Genomic DNA, 24432 nt, shown 5'->3' with positions numbered 1-24432 from the left:
TTCTGTTATAGGGGTAGGTTTCAGCTCACCTAATGCTGCTTTGCTATATATTATATTCAACTTCAGTTCTCACGGGCCATCAGGCTGTCAGGTTTTTAGGATATCCCTGCTTAAACACATTAAGCCTCCTGTGCTGAAGCAGGGATATTGTTAAAAACTTACCTGTTGGTGGCCCTTGGGGACTAGAGTTGGCCACCCCTGTATTACATGAACGGCTTCCATAGAGAGTTTATATCTAGCGGCAACAACTCCCATGTTGCATTGATCAGGCCGAAAATATAAACCATTTCATGTAATATTCAGTGATCACCATATCCATTTATTTATTCAACAGCAATATTTCTCCCAAAAAAGTAAAGTACTGAATACTATTTGAATGAGGATTAAAGGGCATTTGTAAAAGTGTAAGAGGTCTGCATCAGACATAAAACATGATTTCATACACGCTCTTCCTAGTATTTTAAGGGGAAAGTTTTATCAGCACAAATAAGCACTCCAGTAATTCACAATATGTCTGGAAACAATTCTCATATATTCAGTGAACATGTATTTCCAGTCTCCCATTAATAAAACTGATTATACAATCACTGAGTCTGCGCCAGACACGGGGCAAAGAGGAGAGATTCACCAAAATCTCCTGGCTGCATAAACGGGGAATTAAACGGCACAAAAACCAGCACCATATTTCTCCAAGAAAATGAACCATATTTAAAGCTGTTGGAGTTTTCCCTCTGACGAATCACACGCAATCCTTTTGCACTGAAACCCAAACATAAAGCACTTTTTTTAATACAGAACAATGAAGCACATGAACACATGGGATATCATGTTGTGCTGATTCACTTCTGTTGCATGATACAGCATGAAGGTTCAGCAATCAGCACACATCCACATGTGGGTTACCACGCTGTGTTTGTTTATTTTCACTGAGACGTACATTGTGTTTGGGTGCTAGTTACTCTGTATAAAAGGGCTTCCTGTATAGTTGGGCATTGATGCCCCATGCCTTTTTCCCTGTTTTGTATGACGATTTGTGGGATAGGAAGAAAGCAGCCCAGGGGTATCCGGATGAGTCAGACTTTCTCTTGTGGAACTAATGTAGTATTACTATGAACCTACAGGCACGTTGTGTCAGCAGCTGTCATTACATGTCATGGACTGTCCTTTCTCGTCACTACACGAAGAAATAACTGAGTTTTTTCCCCTCTACATTTTTCTACGTCCTCTAGACTCTACAGCAGGGATGCTCAAGACCCCCAACGGGTCAGGTTTCAAGGATATCCCAGCTTCAGCAGAGGTGGCTCAATCAATGGCTCAGTCAAAGACTGAGCCACTGATTGAGCCAGATGTGCTGAAGCAGGGATTGATTGAGCAATCTGTGCTGAAGCTGGGATATCTTAAAAACCTGACCTATTGGGACGTCTTGAGGACTGGAGTTGATCACCCTGCTTTCGAGCAGCAGCTGTTTGTTATTCCAAATGCATAATCTAGCCGCCTTAAAGCCATGGATGATAATGTCATATTGACCCCTTTGTTGTCTGAGGGGTCAGCAACGCCCTCCTAGTAGTGAAGGGGTTAAAAGTAAAAAAAAACCCTGTGTAGTTGCCTTACGTTTGTTCACATCCGCTGTTTAGAAAGCAGCGCCAGCTTTGCATTCTTCTTAATTGTGCGGAAAAAAATAATAATACCCGATTCTCATGAGAAACTTCATATTATGTGGTCTGCAACATAACCCACATTGAGGGGTCATTCTGTATACTCCAAGTCACTGTTTAGGTCGTTTTCAGTGGGGATTTTTGTCCATAAATGAAATTACAAAGTATATAGAATTTACCCGTCAGGGGCTTATTATACAATATATCCACTGAAGCGGCCGATCAAGGTGTTTTCAGCTGTAATTCTCATTTTAATCTATTGGGATGTTCATCAGAAACGGCCCCAACACCCACGTCGGAGAATATAGACTTCAACTTCATCCCAAAGCGGCCCCATCAGCTGCACTGGCGGATACAGAATACGTCCCAAAGCTGTTAGAACTGAAGGACGAGCGAGGTGACATTTAGACCGATGTTTAGGCTATTTCGGCAAGGCAGCGTTTTCCAGCATAACTTGATTTTGTTCTGATCCGCTTTGCAGAGCACTGCATGTACATGACAATGATTAGGTAAACCCCAAACAACGCCACCAAAAGGCTCAAGGGCAGAGATGCATTACAGTGCAAGGGTCACAATCACATCACAATTGCACGTTAATAACCATTGAGTTGAATGGCAGTTAACGTACAATCACAGCTCTCTCACTCTAAGGCATCTTCCCCAACGCCTCGGTTTGGGGTTATACATTTATTTATGAACTGTTTTACCAGGAATAATACATTGAGAGTTACCTCTCGTTTTCAAGTATGTCCTGGACACAGAGCCATAATCCCAGAATTAGAAAGAAGTCAGACTGGCCAATCTGCAGTTTTTTAATGACCTGACATCCATTGGACTCTTACCACCAAAGAGCCAAGATAGGAGATGTGTCTAATGCCAGATCCCTGTGGCAGCTATTGGATAGTGTTTTATAAATACAGTAAAATCTTATTCCATGATAATCCACAGCCACACACTGGTCAGTTGGTGAAAAGGAACACTTTTCACCTGGATCACATATTTTCAGGGTCTGATGTCCTTCAGCATGATGCAAACTTTATTTAAAAAATAGTTATTCAATACATTTTATTCTTTTATTTTACTAAATGGCCACCATTGGGACTTTATAATCGCTGCTTCACATCTCCTGCAGTATTCTTCCTCTCTGAGATGTAAGATTAGAACATGCTAAAACCAAGGTCAGTTGTTTGATGCTTTTTACAGTTTGGCTTTCAGGCTAAAATATGCAAAGCTGCCAGGCATATTGGAGAGTCTGGAAACGCTTCGGAAGGTATTACCTAGCTAAACAATGTTATTACAGTCCCTGCTTAGCCTGCACCTTTTAATTGAGATGAGAGGTTTACGTGCCCGTACTAAGGCCTAGATTCAGTAAAGGTCGGCATTTTCACTGTTTAACGCCAATTGTATTGATTGACCTATTCACTAAGGCCATATCGCCAGCAGTAAAGCAGCGATGCCAGTGTGTCAGCGATATTGTGAATGTGGCATATATAAACGAGTCATTTATGCCATATCACTTATTCGCATGCTATTCACTAACCTCTGGTACTTTCTGATATCGGGTTACAGCGCCAAAATATCACAGAATTGTACCACCACCCCAGGCTGGCATTAGGGCTACCTTGGCTATGCATTGAATGGCCACTATACGCACGGGCACGTTAACCTAAACCAACATGGTATAAATGTGTTTATTTATTTTTTAAATACATTAGATAAACATTTCGCAACGTTTTAATGTATTAACCCCTTACTAGCTGAAGTGGCCCACCGTTGCCCAGAAAATGGAGAAACATGACAAAGGGAAAAGCAAAAATGGGTCCCCTTCTAATATAGGTGACAGCTTTAGACTTTGACTCTGAGACAGATTTGTTTCAAATGACTCTCAGCATCAACTCCAAAGTGTCCAAATTGGGCTTGATACATCGCCCCCTTCATGACGTTCCAGGTGCAGTGAAAATTTTAATACTGACATAGGGATGATGTCATTTAGGTGACTCCTCATTGGGTGTCTACTGGTGATGTGGATCCGCCTCTAGTCCCGTTTTTTTGAACCCATGAACTCGGTTTCTCATATTGAACTTAGTAGTGGGCGCTACATTCCTCTTTCCTTGGCAGTGCTGGAGCTTTGAAGACCAAAGTATTCCAGCATTACAGGGTCTCTACGCCTCTCATACCTGGGTGCTGAGAGGGTGCAGCCCTCTGGCAAAGCTCGGTGTGCCCCCCATAACAGGGAGAGGTCCTGGCTCTGTGTAGTGGGTGGGGGTGTAGGAGTTTCTCTCTCTTCCATTGCACATGGTGTCCGCAGTTCGTATGCAATAAGGGGAGCCATATGGGGAGTAGGCTGGTGCCACAGAGGGATGGGGCGCCCCATAATGATGCAGGGGAGAGCAGTCATGGCATGGGAAGTGTGAGTGAGGCCGGTGATCAGGATCTTCCTCTGCCTCCTCGTTAAGCTCATCTTTCTTACAGCAGTAATACTACAACAGGAAAAAGGAAATTAGGTTTAATAATGGTCCACCAAGCATGTGTGGAGCGCAGCATCCATATAAACCAAATATCAGTGAGTCGGTGTGTATATCAGTGCGTCGGTGTGCGCATCAGTGCGTCGGTGTGCGTATCAGTGCGTCGGTGTGCGCATCAGTGTGTCGGTGTGCGTATCAGTGCATCGGTGTGCGTATCAGTGCGTCGGTGTGCGCATCAGTGTGTCGGTGTGCGTATCAGTGCGTCGGTGTGCGTATCAGTGCGTCGGTGTGCGCATCAGTGCGTCGGTGTGCGCATCAGTGTGTCGGTGTGCGTATCAGTGCATCGGTGTGCGTATCAGTGCGTCGGTGTGCGTATCAGTGTGTCGGTGTGCGTATCAGTGCGTCGGTGTGCGCATCAGTGTGTCGGTGTGCGTATCAGTGCGTCGGTGTGCGTATCAGTGCGTCGGTGTGCGCATCAGTGTGTCGGTGTGCGTATCAGTGCATCGGTGTGCGTATCAGTGCGTCGGTGTGCGCATCAGTGTGTCGGTGTGCGTATCAGTGAGTCAGTATGCGTATCAGTCATCGGTATGCGTATCAGTGCATAGGTATGCATATCAGTGAGTTGGTGTGCATATCAGTGAGTCGGTATCTGTATTATTGTGTCGGTATGTGTATTATTGTGTCGGTATGTGTGTCAGTGTGTGTATATCAGTGTTTGGTATCTGCACTAGTGTGTCGATATGTGTATCAGTGTGCCGGTATAAGTATCAGTGAGTTGGTATGCATATCAGTGTTTCTGTATGTGTATCAGTGTGATGATACAGTTATGTGTATCAGTGTGATGATGTGTGTAAGTGTGTACTGTATATCAGTGTGATGATATGTATATCAGTTTGTCTGTATGTGTATCAGTGTGATGATGTGTAGCAGTTTGTCTGTATGTGTATCACTGATACACATACAGACAAACTGCTACACATCATCACACTGATACACATCATCACACTGATACACACACCTACACACTGATACACACACCTATACACTGGTACACATATCATCACACTGATACACATCATCACACTGATACACACACAGACAAACTGATACACATATCATCCCACTGATACACATACAGAAACACTGATATGCATACCAACTCACTGGTACTTATATCGACACACTGATACACACACCTATACACTGGTACACATATCATCACACTGATACTCACACTTACACACTGATACACATATCATCACACTGATACTCACACTTACACACTGACACACATATCATCACACTGATACTTATACTGACTCAAACATATACATATCATCACACTGATACACACAAATATACACTGGTACACATATCATCACACTGATACACATCATCACACTGATACACACACAGACAAACTGATACACATATCATCCCACTGATACACATACCAACTCACTGATACTTATACCGACACACTGATACACATAACTGTATCATCACACTGATACACACACTAACACATATCATCACACTGATACATCTATCATCATACTGATACATACAGACAAACTGATACACATATCATCATACTGATACACATACAGACAAACTGATACACATATCATCATACTGATACAGTATCAGTAGGATGATATGTGTATCAGTGTGATGATATGTGTATCAGTTTGTCTGTATGTGTATCAGTATGATGATATGTGTATCAGCGTGTTGATATGTGTTAGTGTGTGTATCAGTGTGATGATACAGTTATGTGTATCAGTGTGATTATATGTACAGTACAGTATATCAGTTTGTCTGTATCAGTGTGATGATGTGTATTAGTGTGATGATATGTGTACCAGTGTATAGGTGTGTGTATCAGTGTGATGATAGGTGTATCAGTGTGTAGGTGTGTGCATCAGTGTGATGATGTGTGTACCAGTGGGTCTGTGTGTATATCAGTGTCTCTTAATGAATTTCTGCAGTCTGAACAGACTGGTGCTGAAATTAGAGTTCAGCAGCAGCAGCTAAAAATGACTCTGAGCACCAGCACCCCCCTCACTAAGACACAGAGGCCAGTAATGTGTCACAGGGTCCTTCTTTAGAATCCCTATCTCCCTTAATAATGTGTACAGGTATGTGCTCCTTCTGTTATGTGTATCCAGTAACTAGCGGGTGTACATCTTCACATATCACCACGTCAATGAGTGTGTGCATGTGCTTGTCACATAAGTGTAATAGGCCTGTGAGCCTGCAACTCTAGTATGTGTTCCCCAGTAAGGCTGTGGTATGCTGCATATCTGAGCCTTACCTGTAGTCTGCAGTAGCACAGCACTCCAATAATGCACAGAAGTATAACAGTCGCTAGGATTCCTCCGGTGATGACTACAGTTCCAGCTGTCATCCGACCAATCCCCCATCAAACCCTAAGCACCGAAAAACAGGTTACAGAATTCATACCACATCTATCCACATACTGAAATGATCGGGGATTCTAATGTCGTGGATAATAGCAGCACTGTTCTTTAGTTTGGAAGCTGGTCATGCAAACAAAAGCGATAGCCATGAGAGCCACGGATTCCACATTAAAAGGGGCTGCATGAAGGGTCTCCAAAGCATTCTAAAGCACTTTCGATATATATATATATATATATATATATATATACACACACACACACACACACACACACACACACACACACACACAATGATATTATTGTTTCTGGTGAACAGGGATAAATAGCGAGTGGGATGTATAATGGGTTGTCATCAATTGAAGAATAGCAGATGGCTGTGAAGTCTTACGCTGTATGACCTGAGTTGTCAATGTGACTCGAGCCAACGGAGCCACCTCTGAATACAACAAGACATCCAGATGGATCTGCCGAACAAAGTAAGAGTTAAAACTGGTCAACTTAGAACTGGACATCTTTGTATTGCCAGCTTTGTTGATGAGTTCTCTTATAAAAGGCCATGCCCTCCCACCTGCCAGATTGCTCTATACAAATCTTGGTTCAATTAAGACTTAAAAACACAAGATTAATAAAGACTGTTACCTCAAGATATGTGCATGGGCGTGATATGAGTGCATTGCGGATGGGTGAAGTCATACGTCTGACACAGTGCAGAACAGCACAGTAGCTGGGCACACACATACAGAGTCAGGACAGCAATGGACGCAGGGGCACTGAGTCTGGGGAGACTAGGGAGTTAACAAGCAGTCACCTCTAGGGCTGAATAACTTCAGACATGAATGACAACACAGAACCTGTTATCTCCAGGACTGGAAAGTAAAGTAGATAACAGATTTTGGGCCAGCACCATGAAGGTGTTGGAAGTGCAGTCTGTGAGATTACAAATACAGCACCTGCCATTTGTAGAGATGTAAGCAAGGGATGGGCATGGTAATATCATAACTACTATGCAGTGCCTTTCTTCAGTGTCACTGGGCAATCAGAAAGTTATTCTGAGTAATCTAGGACTGCCTCTCAGCTTCATCCGTTGAACTGTTGCTTCAGTCCCTCTATTTCTCAGTGAGATACAGTATAAGAAAAGGAAGTCTGGATCTGAGAAGGAGGGATTTTTCTGCAACAGTGTTTGATGGTGAAACATAGAGGGTCTCTCAAGTACTACAGCCCATAGTCTTACTACTAGTCCTACTACTACTACTACTGCTACGATTAGTTTGGGACTTTGAAGCAAACTATAACTGTGCCCCTCAATATAGCAAAATGGAAATATTTATTTGCAATAGAACACACTAAAATCATATTAAAACAATTGGGGTTCTCCTTTATAAATGATGGGATTGGGAGGTAATGGTTTGTAGGGGCAATTCCGCCTCCATATTTTTAACCAGTTACACAATTCTGCTGTTAAATTGGAACAGCGATATAAACATTTACAAACATGCATTTTCACTCCCAATAACAGACAAGCACACATTTTGGAACCATAAATAATGTAACTGGAGGCAGTGTTTGCCAGTTAAAGACAGCATATAGATCCTAATCTATGTATCACCTCCACATTCCACTCTTAAAGGCTGGATGTTGGCTGCAGATTGGCCATTTGATTTACAGCTTGGGAAAGATGGACAGTGAGTTGCTAAGTTTTCTCTCTCTCTTCCCCTGACGAGCTTTACTCTGGTTTAAGCTGACTAGAGGGATGCAGGGAAGCAGTGAAGCACAAGATGTAAAGTGAAAGATACAAATGGCTAACATTCTTACAACATCAATCATGAACATCTTTTCTACCCCAGAGATTTGTATCAACTACTGAGCGGAGACTCTGGAATATCTGCAGATACTGTACACAGGGCAGGCACATCCCATCAACTGCATGGTTTTTAGGTAGTCTTTTCATTCAACTCACCTGTGTCACTGAAGTGTGATTTTCATGACTTTAAATTACTTTACAATGTAAAATACAGAGCTACTGTAGCTAAACAGAAATTACACACACACACACACACACACACACACACACACACACACACACACACACACACACACACACACACACACACACACACACACACACACACACACACACACACACACACTTTGTAGATCAGATGTAGAGTAGTGTAGGTATACAACTAATGTATACATATTGTATCTGTCCATGTATATGTCAAAAATCCAAATATTGCCTTAATTAGCTGAAGGCTCCCCTTCCCCCCAATGGCAGTAAGAGAAAGAGAATGACTCTCCAATCTCAATGTTCCCATTGGCTGTGCATTTTTAAACTAAAAACAATTTGAGAAATAAATCCAAATACAATTACTTGGATTTAATATATGATGGAGGCCTCTATATAGACTACACTATCTTATCATTGTTGGTTGCTTTTAATTCGGCCACCTGTGCTTTATCCAAAGAAGACACTGTAGTTCTTTTAAACTATATATATAAATATATATATATATATATATATATATATATCTCAAATCAAATCAAAAGATCACTTGTGAGCACATTCACATTTCTTAGGCTAAGGCCCCGGTCACGCCGCTGTAACGCGCGCCCGCGATATTGGCGGCACGTTCAGCCGATTCCCCGGTCTGCAGCTCACTGCAGGAGGAGAGACCGGGGGGGGGGGCGTGGTGGGGGAGTGACGGGGGCGCGGCCATGACATCACCCGGCAGGTTCGCCCTCATTGGCTGAACCGCCGGGGGGCGTGCCTAATCGCTCGACGCGAGTCCTGCTCTGAATTCTATTGAAAGCAGGAGCAGCTCTCGCCTGAGCGCTGCGGCCCCCCCTCGCAGCGGGCCCGGCGCCATTGAGGGGAGGGCTCTCGTCTGTACAGCGTCCGCCACAGCGGACGCTGTAGTAGGCAGCGGGGGCAAGGCCTTAGACAGGTCTGCAACCCTGCCTTTTACCATTATCACCTAGCGTACAGTGCTTCCACTGCAACAAGGGATTCTGGGAAATGACATGCAAATGAGCACACCATGTCACCTTTTGCCCGAAATCCATTTTTACATGGAACCCTAATACACTAATGAGCCTACACAAATAGGATAGACAGCACTCACTAAATCCGTATAAATATAGATGTGCAGGGTGCTCAAGGAACCAGGAGGACCCAAATTCCCCCACAACCAATAGTCAAAAAATAACTAGAGTTCTAGCACTCTCTGACTCATAGAAAGTCCAAAAAACTATGTGTACGCCAAAAACGTAAATAATTTAATATATGCAAAAGATAATGTAGCAGAACTTGGAGTAATTCTGCGCAAATGAATAAACAAACACAGTGGTAGGGGTGACAATACACAGGGATAGGGAGTGGGATAGACACTAGGTAAGGCGAATGGGGACAACACAAATGGGGGAGGGTAATCAGGGGGGCAACATTTCGGGGGGAGACCCCTTCCTCAGGCCTGTTCGCTCAGGTCTATAAAGACCACAAGGTACTTCCCTTAAACCTTACACCCCAGCCACCAGGTCAGCACTCAATAAACACAACAACTGAAATTTGAAAGCTCAAATGGGCAAAGTCCTGGGTACACCAGAGTACATATGTAATAAGAAAAAATGAGTCAAACCACGCTGTTCACTGACAACATATCTCTCTTTCTTCCTCTCCTTTCCCTGGCAGCAGCAGCCCTTTTAATGGGCTTACAAAGGGCCATGGTGTACATAAGTGCAAAGGTTGTGTTAATTGTCAATACTTGATGTTAGGCAACTCTTTTACACATACGCATAATGGCAATCTCATTAAAATAGTGGACTTCCTAAACTGTGAGTCTAAATTCCTTGTTTACATTATTAAATGCCTCTGGCTCATTCCGGTGCAAGCCAATTGTACAGGCGCATGTCCCACCCAGGGGCGGGAACAGATACATGTTATTGCTTCAACTTGAGGCAAGAATGACAAAGACTGAATACGATGGCTCCAAAGGGCCTCAGTGAGGACATGAATTTAGGATGCTTCCTTTAGGATCTCACCTTGGATTTGATTATGGGATTTGAACCCTTGTGCTTGTGTCTGCTGTTCCATGCTGGGCTACTATGTTGTCTGATGTGTCATGGATTACTTATGGATTCTTGTCTGCTATTATCCTATAACCCTGTAGCCTGCCAATAATGAGTATATTTTTTGCCACTAATGCTATGGGCGTGCGCTCTCTCTTCTCTTTTTCCTATAGGTAATCCTTGGATGTGGTTCATCCTATATGAGAGCTGCCAGAGTTCCCCTCGTACCAGAAATTACTGTTTTACCATTCAGGACATTTACTCAAAGGACTGTTTTTTCATACACTTTTTTTCCGCATTTATTGTATGTTTTTTGATGTATTGTTGAGTTTTATAGGTCACTTATAAAGCACATAATCACAGCATATTTATATAATAATTTTTATAGGAATTATCAATATTTAAATATTGCTTTAATATATTATTTGAATTGTCCAATTCTTCACTTTTTTGGCGCTACTTTATAATTTCTTGTTTGTTTATATATATATATATATGTTCCCCCCATTGGTGACCACTGAATAATGATTTATGACTTACTTTCCCAAGTCACTCGTGAATTCAGGTAACCATGAGTGGAAGTGGAATCATTGTGGCAGCCATGAGATCCCAAGGGATGAGTGAAAACTATAGAATTTATTCAAGACAGACTCTAAAAATTGCAATTAGATTGATTTTTCCATGTTTATCTATACATTGTTTATTGTGCTGTTATTAATCATATCCTTATACTGCTTCAGATGTAATGTATGATTGGTTGGTTGGGAAACGTATTAGCTGATGGAAGTGGTCTGTGTCCTACTGCTATTGACACAAAGAGCCTGAAAGCTCTTTCTTGCTTTAGTTTTGCACATTTAATAGGGATTTTATGATACATGTGGCATTTGTACTTTAAATGTTGGAATTTAAGAATGTAGTTCCAGCATTTCATGATGCAGTTGGTATAAATATAAACTGTGATGACACACTTACTGCAAAGGTAGACTATGTATACACACTCATTTATAAATATACAGATGTAGCAGATGTTAATGCTCACATTAATGCAATGCATTGCAGCTTGATATTTGCCTTCGAATGTAATGCAGCTCAATTGAAACTAATGGTAAAGCGTATATTATTTTCTTAACAACATATTCAATATATGTAAAATATACCGCATGTGGCACAAGAGTCATATTAATAAATGCATACTCTAGTGTTCTTCCATACAAATAAGTGCAATGGCATAGAATATATCAATTCAGTGGCACCAACCTTGCAGTTACTCACTGTGTTAACACGTGTGCAGAATCAGGAAGGCTAACTGCAGCACTATATACACGCACTGTACAAGGTGCTATATCAGCACACATTTTACACACACACACACACACACACACACACACACACACACCATTATTTGTACAACCGTTTACAATACATCCTCCTTCAGTATGAAGACAATTACAATGATGGGGTTACTGCATGTATACATAAATATTCTGCTGATTATTGATATTGCCCACTAACTATATGAACACATGAGACACACAGAGAGAGAGACGCAGAGAGAGACACACACAGAGAGAGAGAGAGAGAGAGACACACACACAGAGAGAGACAGAGAGAGAGAGGGGGGCAGAGAGAGAGACACAGAGAGAGAGAGAGAGAGAGAGAGAGAGAGACACACATAGAGAGAGACACACACAGAGAGACATATATTAAATATGAGGGCAGGGTATAGAGCCTATACGTTGTGGTATATGGGAAGACAGTGAATGAAGAAGAATATATCTACCCTATAGTGCTGTTTGAATGCTGGGGGAATATAATTCAGAGTTCAGGTCAGGGTGAGGCAGGGAGACAGCAGAGCAAAAACAAAAGAGAGAAAAAAACAGTGATGCATTTGATTCTCTCGGTCACTTTACCTGTTTTCTTGTTCAATTAAATCGCCCCAATCTATGTCAACACATAGCTAGATCTGCAACCACCACATCCATGTTACACAGACTCTCCTAGCTGATGTGCGGAGCATACACATATACAAAGCAAATTCAGTCCTATGTCCAACCTGATCAGGTAGAAAATTCAAGTACACCTCCGTAAGATGGGTTCTCTGTCTCATTAGTTTAACCCTTTAAGCTCGGCTGGCTATTCCATATTTTAATGTCTAAGCTGACATGTCTTAATGGAGGGGTATGTTAGAGCCAATATCCTTTCTTAATTACACATACAGCCAACTGCATCACATCAGTGCTGGGAGGGAGAGGTTTACATTGCATAATATTGCATACAAATAAAAGGGGAATTATAGTGCAAAGTGTTGGGTATCACAGCACACAGCTAGATCACATGAACCAGATGCGAGTATTTATCCACATAGGCCATGTCATTTACATTGCAAAACTAAAAGAATAGGAACATATTAAATAAAAAGTCATGGAAAGAAACACAGGAAGAGAGAGGAGGCAGTCACAGCATGGGCAAGACTACTGAAGAGACATGAACTCACACATAGAAACATCAGCCACAAGAAGATGGAGAGGATTGATATAATAAGCAAAAATAATATTTTTTAGCCAATATCTCGAAGTCCAGCAGAATATGTCCTGCTAGACATGCACTCACCCCAGGGTCTCCCTGTCCTGGTGCTGATATTGAAAGGATATCTAGCTGTTCTCAAGGGAAAATTGCTGCAGCATTATGAGTGGAGCCTCTTCCTCGGCTGTATGAAGCTGCTTCCACATCCACAGAAGACAGAAACCATGAAACCATGGGTAAGTGGTACTGCTGCTCCCACCCCTCCCCCAGCATTGGAGGTTGTCCAATGAACTGAAATAATCTAGGAAACACAGATCTGCCCTTTCCTCTGAGCAAACGCTCAATCACCCTATCACAGACACAAACAAACAAGCTAATCATCAATAAATACATAGATGGACAGATGCCCGCATTATGCCTACACGTGTACAGATACCAGACACCATCCTACCACTATACACATAATACTAACTAAGGCTGTGATTCTTAATAGCAAGTAATAATTGGCTGTTGTATTGTGACAAAACACATGAGCCACCAACGCAATCAATAGGGTTACAAACCCTACTCACCCGGATTCTTGCCTCTTCTAGCAGCTGTGCCTCTGTCCGTGGTGCTGAAATGCCCCTGTTGATATTAAATTGAACCAGACTTGTGCTCACAAGAGCTCTCTCTGCTACTGTACATCCTGGGGGTTATCTTTCGCCTTTCAGCCTCCATAAAAACTGACGATGACTGAATATTTTGTTTTTGTCACATGAATTCCTAAAACTGTGCATTACACGTACTTAGTGCATGAGGTAGGTGAGATTCACACACCGAAGTCAGCAACAGAAAGGTGTGACTAGGCTTATGTGTTCCCCTTGCATACATTTTGTGAGTCATGCCTTATATTTATTCTTATGAAATGTGCTATTGGCCATGAGTGTAATTAACATTATAGAATGTCCATAGTTTTCAATGGCAAAGCTGGTAAAGAGCATTACAGTATATGCAAACCTACAACCACCAGTCATATCTGAAACTTGGAGAAAATCGTTAATTATTACCTTTATTATTGTATTGTCTTATTATTTATCCTGCAAAAAATTATCTTACAATTCACATCAGCTGTATTTGTTGTAAAGAACCATGGTGTGTCAGCACTGTTTTGTAGCACGCCTTACTCCGCTTATGGATGGCGATTTAACATAATCACAATTACCATTCCAGAAAGCCACACATCCTACCTACCTCCAGCAAAAGCACAATGCCCAGATTCCCTTACTTAATTCATTCAGGGTTGTGTATATGTATTAGTGTCAGTCCAGCAATGGTGTCAAAAGCCAAGCCCTTTCTCTTTGACTTGGAAAATAAACCTCACCATCGCCCATGCTCCACCCATACCCAGAAAATCCCAAAGCATTTTTATCTTATCACTTTCTTTCTCTATCTTTTCCTTCTCATTGTACTTTCAATTTCTATTACTTTCCTCTGCCAGGGAAACTTCCATTAACCACACCATATTCATCTTTATTTTCTCTTTCACACTGTGATTTATCTAACCACTTTAATAGTATCTCACTAACCACCTACTGCATGTTTCTTACTCCATTTGATATATATATAGTCTAGATATATATATACTTATTACTATATATGTTTTGCCAATTGGATGTAGCATTGGGCATCCCTGTCTTTTGTTGTATACATTTGCCAGGTGCAGTAGCACTCTTTTTTGACATAAATATATATTCATGATGTGGCGGGTGTAGGAGTTTGAGCTAGCTGGGAATGTGTGTTAATCAATTTCTGACTGGTAACAGTTGTATGGAGTTAGGTGGCACCTCCCCCCAGAGCGCACTCCTCCTCACCTTTTTAACTTGGGCGGTCTTTTCACTTTGCTGCAAGAACAGGACCAACTATAGTTCTTTCCCCTCATACAGAGGTAAAAGGAAGGGTTCACAGTGTAGTGTAGGACCTGCATTTTTGGTTATATCTTGACGTTGGTATGCAGGCTTACGACGCTTTGGCCAAAGCGTTTAACTAAATAACCAAGTAATTATTATTATTATTATTGAAGTATTTAAACTTTATATTTATTACCATATATGTTTTGTCAATTGGATGTCTTTTGTTTTATATATATATATATATATATATATATATATATATATATATATATATATATATATATATATATATATATATATATATAATCACCACATTTATTAAGGTTATGGTGGGTAAAAAAAGTGACTAAAACCCTCCACAGTAAAGCATAAAGCAACTGTAAATATTCCTGTATATTCATTTGCATGTCTTAGACAGGTCTGCAACCCTGTCTAAGACATTCAAATGAATATACAGGAATATTTACAGTATATATATATATATATATATTACACACACACATATTATGTATACGTTAACAAAACACAAAAAACCCCAGCAAGCTCTTTTTGGTAACCCCTGAGCCCCCACAAAATATATATGTATATAAGTGTCAAAAAGGAGAGCTATTGAGCGTGGCATATGTATACAACAGATGACAGAGAAGCCCAATGCTACATCCAACATGACAAAAATACAAAGTAAATTACTTATATATTCTCTTGAAAAATGGTCATTTAGTTTAACCCTTTGGCCAAAGCATTGTAAGCTTGCGAGCCACGACAAGGCAGACCCTGTTCGCAAGTCCTAACACTACCAGATAAAATACTAATATACCTCTATTAGGATTAAAATTCTCATTTACCTCTATTAGAAGGGAGAAAGACCACAGTGGGTCTATATCCAGTAGAATGAAAGGACCTACTAACTTGGGAAGTGGGGAGGGGCGGGCTTAAAACCTGGGAAGGAGGAGCCACTAACCTCCAATACCTGAGACAGCTGAGAATAGGTTAACAAAACACACAAAACCCCAGCAAGCCCTTTTTGGGCCCTCCCCACTTCCCAAGTTAGTAGGTCCTTTCATTCTATAACCACATATCATCCACTATAACCCTTAAAATGTACCCCCAACCCTAATACCCTCATATTAACCCCCTACCATAACTGCTGAAACCCTTAAATTAGCACCAGTGATGTACTGGGTACCCTGAAGTTACCTGGTAACATACATACCCAGCTATATTTAATCTAGGCAGACCCAGCCCAGGGCGCTGGAACCCGGTGCTGGGTATTTACGTCCTGCTCTGCTCCCTCAGTGGTTCTCCTCAATCACCCCCCTTCCTCCTGGGTGGCGGAAGAAGAGGACGGATAACAGCAGGAGCAGGGCAGCAGAAGAGAAGGACCTGCAGCCGGCAGCGGAGGGAGAGAAGGATGGCATCAGGCAGTGGTCAGCAGCCGGTGGGAGTGAGAAAAGGACGGCAACCTGAAGAGAGGGACAGCAGCCGTTGGTGGTGGACGGAGAGGAGGATGGCAGTCTGTAGAGAACAGCAGCCGGCGGCGGTGGAGTGAGAGGATGGCAGTCTGCAGAGACGGACAGCAGCCGCCGGCGGTGGAGGGAGAGGAGGGTGGCAGCCTGTAGAGGACAGCAGCCGGCGGTGGTGGAGGGAGAAGGACGATGGCAGCATGCAGAGAGGGAGATGGCAGCCTGCAGAGAAGGACAGCAGCCAGTAGCAGAGGGAGAGGACAGCAGCCGGTGGTGGAGGGAGAGGACACAGCCGGTGGTAGTGGGAGAACAGGACCATGTGAGGGGAGCAGGAGCACCACAGGAGGATCCTTCTCTCCATCTGCCGCCCGCTGTTGTCCTTTTCTGCAGGATGCCGTCCTTCCCTCCCTCCGCTGCCGCCGCCTGCTGTCCTCCAAACCTACCCGGCCGAGTAATTTTTATTTTTTCCCCGGGTACACGGTACATCACTACTAAGCACTGAAACCTCTTAAATTAACCCCCCACACTAACCGCTAAAACCCTTTAATTAAATCCCATACCCTAAGCACTAAAACCCCTTAAATTAACCTCTAACCCTAAACAGTATTAAAACTTACCTTAGAAATGGCGGTGGCAGAGATACCAGCGGCAGATTGGCTGCGGCGGAGGGTCTGTCTGCGGCTGAACGCCCATGGTGATTTGGTCACGGTGAAACTGTCGCAACCATTTGTCCCATTCCGTATATTTATATACGGTATATAATTTTCCACTATACACCTTATGAAAGACCAATCTTCAATCAAAATCTGGACTAGCCCCATGTTAATAAAGAATGCCAATAGTCTGGACTCATAACTACTGCTCTTCTTCCCACACCCATATAGGCATTTACTAACCATGGTGGCTATGCATTGTCATTTACTGCATTTACACATTTTACACAAACGTCTCCCAAAATACAACCTAGATTGTAAGCTCTGTGGCAGCAGTTCATTTTCCTATCATGTATGTTTCACGATAAATTCCTATATTGTAATTTGTATGTTGTAAAGGGCTGCATACATTGTTGGTGCTACCTTAAATTATACGTTTCTATTCTTGGATTTGAAGTTAGTTTTGTGAGCATCGTAATCACAATGAATAGCAACTTGCTTAACAAGTGTATACTTGTGCAGAGAGTACACAAATTATTCATGCAAATCATTCTCGCGGGACATTGTACAATAGAAAGTGGTAAAGGCAACAGAAACATAAGAAACCTATTGGGAAATAAAGAGTTATTAAAGCAGGGACTAGACTAGTGTGTTGTACAATAGGGAAAAATAAACTGGTGATTAAATTAAAGCCCTGTGCTGTAATTAGACAGACCATGGATGAAGTCTAGCACCAGCTGTGTGTAACCTTGTATAATTTGCTTTCATTCTTTGTTTAGGTAACTGAAATTAAATTGGGAAAGCAATGGATAGTTCCTGCATTGTTCCATCATGTACAGCTGCATACATGTGGCCGTGTCTCCTGTTCTTTCCAAAATCAATTAAGGCAATACTTACCATTCATAATGTACCACGTCAATACAGGGCAGGGGTGGCCAACTCCAGTCCTCAAGGGCCACTAACAGGTCAGGTTTTAAGGATGTCTCTGACTGAGCCATCTGTGCTGAAGCTGGGATATCCTTAAAACCTGGCCTGTTAGTGGTCCATGAGGACTGGAGTTGGTCACCCCTGATATAGTGCATTTTCTCTTAGGGGCTTATTCTACATACAGAATGCCACAACCGGCCACTTCAGCGGACATATACAATAATCCCCTTAGAATCTCTTTAATCTTCCTAACTCCTAGTTTTTTAAAGTAGCCAAAAGCTGCAGAGAGCCCATAATTAGAATTTAGCAAATTGCCCAGTCAATGGCCTCTAATTCTCAAACAAAGCCACGAGGAGAGTTCTTCTTTGTAGTAAGTAGTTCCTTCTGTGTTAATGTTTGGTGGGGGCTGAAGGTCCGCAGGGGCAAGCAGCTGTAATTATTGAGGATTCCAGTAATATTTTTTGGATCTCGTGTACAAAACAGGTTTAGACTATTAAATTGTCCTGTGCAGTTATAATCCTGATTAACGCCTTTGTTGCATGACGGGCATGTAATGCACTGTCATACATTGCTGCCTCTGTGGAAGTGAAGGGGTTAAAGAGGCAAACCACGCAGCTTAAAATATATATTTTTTGTTTAATCTATGCAGCATTTGATTCACTTTATGAAAAACTAATTACCTAAACTGCTGATCGATCAGCAAAATCCTGCTTCTTGGGGTTCACTAAATGGCTGCATTTCAGTTTCAAATCAATCCTTCAGTCAGTGTAACTCAGCAACTACAAGGTATTCTTAGGCCGCAATTATAGTGGCCGCGCACGTCGCAAACAAAAGGCCGTACCTCTGAGGCAGGCCACAGAGAACGCAACCGCGCGCTATTTCTGAAAATACAATTGAATTGGGTTTTTTTGCGCGACGGCCGCGTCACGTGAGCAGTTCAGCCAATGAGGGCGAACAGCCACGCCTCCCGATCACCTCCAGCCTAGTGTATGTCACGCGCACGCCACAACTATAATCGCGGCCTTATATTTCTAACGCAGCATTATCTATTGTTACAGTTTGCAGCTCAAACAACACAACTGGGAATATTGGCAACAAATGATCACAATCAGGAAAGTGTTACAAAGATCTTGCACTGCCGGGAAAGTGTTTAAAACCTTTTATAGAAATCAAAGGATTATCAGTATATTAAAATTCATTAAAAATGGAATTTAAGCTTTGCATTTATATATATATAAAAAAAAGTAGTAAATATCTAATACAATAGAACCGATTTATTAAAAAAAAACACATGTAGGATATTGATCGGATTGCTTCTTTGATACAAACAATGTATGTTTATTTAGAAAAGGTATAAAACATGCAGCATTGCTTTAAACTACGCAAGATACCCCTCAGTGTCAGATACACACGTCTATTATGCTGAGAACAACGGAAGCTAAATTAACATTCAGTAACTTCCATTCACTTTAATGGGACTTACAAAATCATTAACTGTGCTGTACCCCACTCCTCATATTGTATGAAGCCCTAAGATTTAGATTGAGCTGGTGTATTAGAGAGTATCGATCCACATAAATAATGCAGGTCTGTGAGCAAAAATCGACAGAAATAAACTTGAAAAAAGAAATCTTAGAAATTAGGTAGTTATTGCATAACATTGTGACTGTAATCTTGAAGAACAGATGAGAATGTAGCAGCCGTTAGAACATATTCCTGGGAGTCTTTTCTTAGGATAAACCACAAGAAAACCAACCAATTCTCTTGTGGCACACAAAATGAAAGCAGTTATGTGTATTGGTTGACCCTCACCCACTTCATATACATACTTTTTTTTTCCTGGACAATCTGTGAAATTCAATGTTGGCATTAGCAGCTGTGTGCAGATGTGCATATTCATATGGAAATAGGACAACCAATTGGATCCAGATTACCAGGCTCAGACAGCGCTGGTTTGTAAAGGTTGTTTTCCTTGGGGAAGGAGCCGTGAGCTGCCTAAATCATTGTTTCTATTTAAGTGCATTTTGATACAATAATTAGAATTTACCGATGTAGCAACATATTGCGCCAGCATGATTTGGCACAAAATGTAATGGAGCGATATTGAAACAAAATATAACATGCGTCATTTTCTTAAATATTGTCTTTTAACAGGGTTTTTGTTGTTTAAGGGAACAATATCAGCTTATAGCAACACATTGTTACATCTCGAAGTTGCGCATTATGTTTTGCAGTGGAGGATTTCAATCAATAGCAAGATATTTGAAAATGAGTAAATTAAATGTTACATGTCTGCATAACTAAAGGCGGAGTGCGTGTTTAAATTGCATTGTTGCTACCTGCCATCACACTGGGTAGTGAATACTGCTCGTAAATGCAAGTCTTGTGCTAGATAAGAATACAGGTACAGTAGTTCTTGCTACCCAACGTTTCACTTTACAACTATTGGCATATCCAACGCAACCCTATGGGCCATTTATCGACGCCTGAATGCGTTATCAAACGCTCACCGCCGCTGATTAACATGGGACTCACTTTACAACGGTTTCACCATCCAACGCTACTTCCAGAACGGATTCTGTTGGATAACCGAGGACTGCCTGTATTATGCACAAGAGGCAAGGAGAAATACTGGAGTACTTATCTTAGAGCAAGTTAGTCTAAGGCATTAGGCCTTGGTCCCGCTGCAGCCGGCAGCACGCGCGGCCGCGGGCCACCACCTGCTTGCCTCCGTTCTGGAGCTCCCCACTGGCTCCTTCCGGCGTGGCTGACTGCGTGCTGTGACGCAGCAGCCAGCCGGAGCTACAAGGAGCTTGTAGTTTCGGAGAGTGTCACGTCACGTGACATGCAAGGGAGTCAATCCGTGTTCCCCCTCTGCTCCGATCCCCGCTCCCCCCACCGTTCCGATTTCCCCCCTCTGCTCCGATCCCCCGCTCCCCCCACCGTTCCGATTTCCCCCCTCTGCTCCGATCCCCCGCTCCCCCCACCGTTCCGATTTCCCCCCTCTGCTCCGATCCCTCGCTCCCCCCACTGTTCCGATTTCCCCCCTCTGCTCCGATCCCCCGCTCCCCCCACCGTTCCGATTTCCCCCTCTGCTCCGATCCCTCGCTCCCCCCACTGTTCCGATTTCCCCCCTCTGCTCCAATCCCTTGCTCCCCCCACTATTCCGATTTCCCCCCTCTGCTCCGATCCCCCGCTCCCCCCACCGTTCCGATTTTCCCCCTCTGCTCCGATTCACACCTCCCCCCGTGTGTGTATTTGCCTGTGTGTGTGTGTGAGTGGAGGGGAGCAGGGAGGGAAGCTGTGTGTGTGTGTCTTGGGTTTTTTGTGGTTAACTTTTGGCCGGCTCGGGAGGAGGGAGGTGCGCCCAGCTAGAGGCAGAAAATTTGTATCTCCCACTCCCTGAATCTGAGCTCCGCTGCAGCCATCCGCGGGGGGAATTTACAGGAGCAGCAGAGGGCATGTGGAGGGAGGGGGAGAGTAGCAGGTCCCTCCGCTCAAACAACGCCCCCCCCGGCCGTCGCTCCTGCTCCCTACAGACCGCAGGTAGCGGTCAATTGCCAGTCAGCGCGCCGCCTGTCTGCACTTTACCAAATTATGAGAACAACCTTCCTTTTATGCAAGGGGAAAACAGAGAAATATAATTTTCACTTTTTTTTTTTGAGCGTTTGATGACTGAGCATTTGTGCCGTTTTGTCAGATTCCAATCTGAAAGCAAATCGACATTGGCTCTACAGTATATAGCCAGATAAGTCACACAGAGTGGTTATGTGCATACACATTTAGTGTCATTATTTAACCACATTTGCTTCTAGGAATGTCTCCCATGATTCACCAGAGCTGTTTTCTTTGCTTTCGAAAAAGGCCATAATTGGTTCTAGAGAGCACACTGCTCACAATTACAGCCGTCTCCTGGTGCAGATCCACAGCAACACAAATGGATTTAAACAGAGCGATAACAAACCACTGCATCAAAGCCACTGAGCATCTAATACTCTTCTCATCTCTCCCTCACAGAAACACCACACCCAAGGAGGACAAGGAAGCTGGCTTAACCCTTTTGGTGCAGAAACAACCTGCAACATAATGCTTTCCTGCAATAGAGGGTATAAACAGGGGGCAAACCTATAAATGGTGGTGTGGTTGAGTTGGCAAAGCAGCATTACCTACAATATCAGCATAGTGCCAGCCAAATGCAGGGTGCCCCTGACCCTGCCCTATTTATTTTTTTAACATTACAATACTTGGCCACCAAGAAGAAATTATGCACCAATTGGGCTTTTGTGCTCACCTGGGAATTGAGTAAGGGGACCCTACAATCCCGATTGCCAATGGTAGGATTTGCTATTGCTGCTTTTGTATCCTTTATTCCAATAGATTTCTCACAAGTGGAAGTGGACTGAGATCTCAGAAGAATATTTGCTGCCAAACCAGAACTGATTTAGCCTGCATCTGCCAGTCAGGATTACATGTTCACCGTAGATTGATGTGCATGGCAACAATGAACATGCAGCATGGGATTACAATTCAGCTCTGCAGCACTGTTTTGAGGAAAGATGAGACAATATCTAAATAGCTAAGGGTTATGCAGGGTAGCACTTCAGGGCAGTGACTTAGATCTGTGTAGGGGGAGGGGTGAGTCATGGAACAGCAAGCACTTTGTGCGTATGAAGATCTTACTGTTCCTGCTGCTTCGCTTTAATATGGAGTGTAATATAATTTAGGATTTAAAGTGCCATATGCAATGATGCAGTCAGCCCAGCTCTCCAGCCTCTCAAGTTAAAATGAGTGTCTGAAACAATACCCAACACTTAGATTTAGTGGGATACCGAGCTCAAATAAGTTAACTCTTGGTAACTCCGAATAAGACATCTAAGAATATTAAAAGAATCTGCAGTATATAATATGTTTTGGAAATCTTAACTTGTTTTTATATATTAATTTAAACCTGGCCCTTTATTTCCTGCAACGAATTGTATTGCAAATTGAATATTTACTTACAAAAATACTTAACATTACAGGATTATCTTAACTTGGTGACTGTAACGGCTCTTTAAATCATTATTCATTTATACTGTACGCTTCGGTATTAAACGTCTTCTAAACTGAATCCGATAAGCAAAGATCTTTAACACTTTGTATTTGGATAATTATCATCATGCTGCAGCACTCCCAATCCCTGCTTGGGAGATGGAGTAATCAGTGCTAATACCACTGCCAGTTTCATACCCAGTGTCAGTTTCTTGTGACCTTGAGCAAGTCACACTATGCTTCAGGGGGCTTGGGAGGGGGAATGCCCATTTACTGTAAGTCTTGATCATACAAAGCAACCTTGGCTTTTTTCTTGCTGGAGGCATTGGTCTCCGGCAAGTAACGCGGGCCATCTGATACTTGTCATTCTCTGTACCACAGAAGGAAAAAAAACCATGATGGAGTAGCTAGATAAGAGATGATAAACAGATGCGAGTTGTAAAACAGAACAGAATGTAAGAGTGGAAGGTTGAAATAAAACATCTACATTAAAACGGGTAGGGGGCATTGGTTGGAACATTTTTGAAATCCTGGATGGAGTATGGGTGTGGGTGTGGGGGGGGGCAGGAAAGGAGGAAATGTTCCAGAATAAATATATTCTCTCAATTTGAAAAAAATATGAAATAAAAACATTGGAAAGATTAAATAGCTTGTCCAAAAGGGAGAACGGTACACCATAGAAAATCATTTTAACACAGAATTGGATAGGAAGCCAATATAGATACGCAAAGTGTGAACATAACATGACATATCTGGTGAAAGTTAAAAAAAAATTTTTTTAAAAAGTGCTTGGATTTGGGGATTATGCCCAAGTGTAAGTACAGAAATTCTGAGTCTCCGCACATTCTACATCCTGTGCCCCCTAATCAGCTATAATAAACAGCATCATGCTTCAGAGAAGAGCAAATTACCTCTGAATACCTTTGCAGTAAAAAAATAATAATGAGAGGTCAGGTATATGGATGTAAGGTGCCCAACTCTTTAGACCAGAGGTAGCCAACTCCAGTCCTCAAGAGCTACCAACAGGTTAGGTTTACAGGTTATCTCTGCTTCAGCACAAGTGGCGGTCCTGTGATGAAGCAGGGATATCATGAAAACCTGACCTGTTGGTAGCTGACTGGAGTTGGCTACCCTGAGTTTGGACAGTATTGGTGCAGCATGGTCCCAAAGAGTGCATTAGAATAGTGCAGAACATTTTTTTATTTGCCCAGAGCTGTACAGCCAACTAGTGTACATGTGAACATGTGAACATGATCTGTCGCTTTGTGCAAACTGCTCTTATTTCTAGTGTTAAAATTTAGCCTAGTGGCTGTTCTCTTGCCCAATGGAATAAAC

The 24432-nt window shown here is 42.5% G+C and overlaps 1 protein-coding gene across 2 annotated transcripts; it reads right to left on the bottom strand.

Moving 5' to 3' along the window:
- Nucleotides 1–339: 339 nt before the first annotated feature.
- LOC142503797 (protein FAM163A-like) lies at nt 340–13888 on the bottom strand. 2 transcript variants are annotated; one of them, XM_075616511.1, is made up of 4 exons: nt 13704–13888; nt 6932–7007; nt 6438–6552; nt 340–4135 (listed from the first exon to the last, which is right to left on the bottom strand). In XM_075616511.1, exons 3-4 carry the CDS (start codon nt 6528–6530, stop codon nt 3827–3829), a joined length of 402 nt encoding a protein of 133 aa, XP_075472626.1. In that variant the 5' UTR covers nt 6531–6552; nt 6932–7007; nt 13704–13888; the 3' UTR covers nt 340–3826. The 2 variants fall into 2 exon arrangements, with proteins under 2 accessions (XP_075472626.1, XP_075472625.1); XM_075616510.1 differs by lacking the exon at nt 13704–13888 and adding an exon at nt 13219–13543.
- Nucleotides 13889–24432: the final 10544 nt, after the last annotated feature.

The sequence above is a fragment of the Ascaphus truei genome, chromosome 10 (genome assembly GCF_040206685.1).
Source record: "Ascaphus truei isolate aAscTru1 chromosome 10, aAscTru1.hap1, whole genome shotgun sequence".
NCBI lineage: Eukaryota > Metazoa > Chordata > Amphibia > Anura > Ascaphidae > Ascaphus > Ascaphus truei.
The sequence above is the reverse complement of the archived record's forward strand: the minus strand, read 5'-3'. Positions and strand labels throughout refer to the sequence as shown.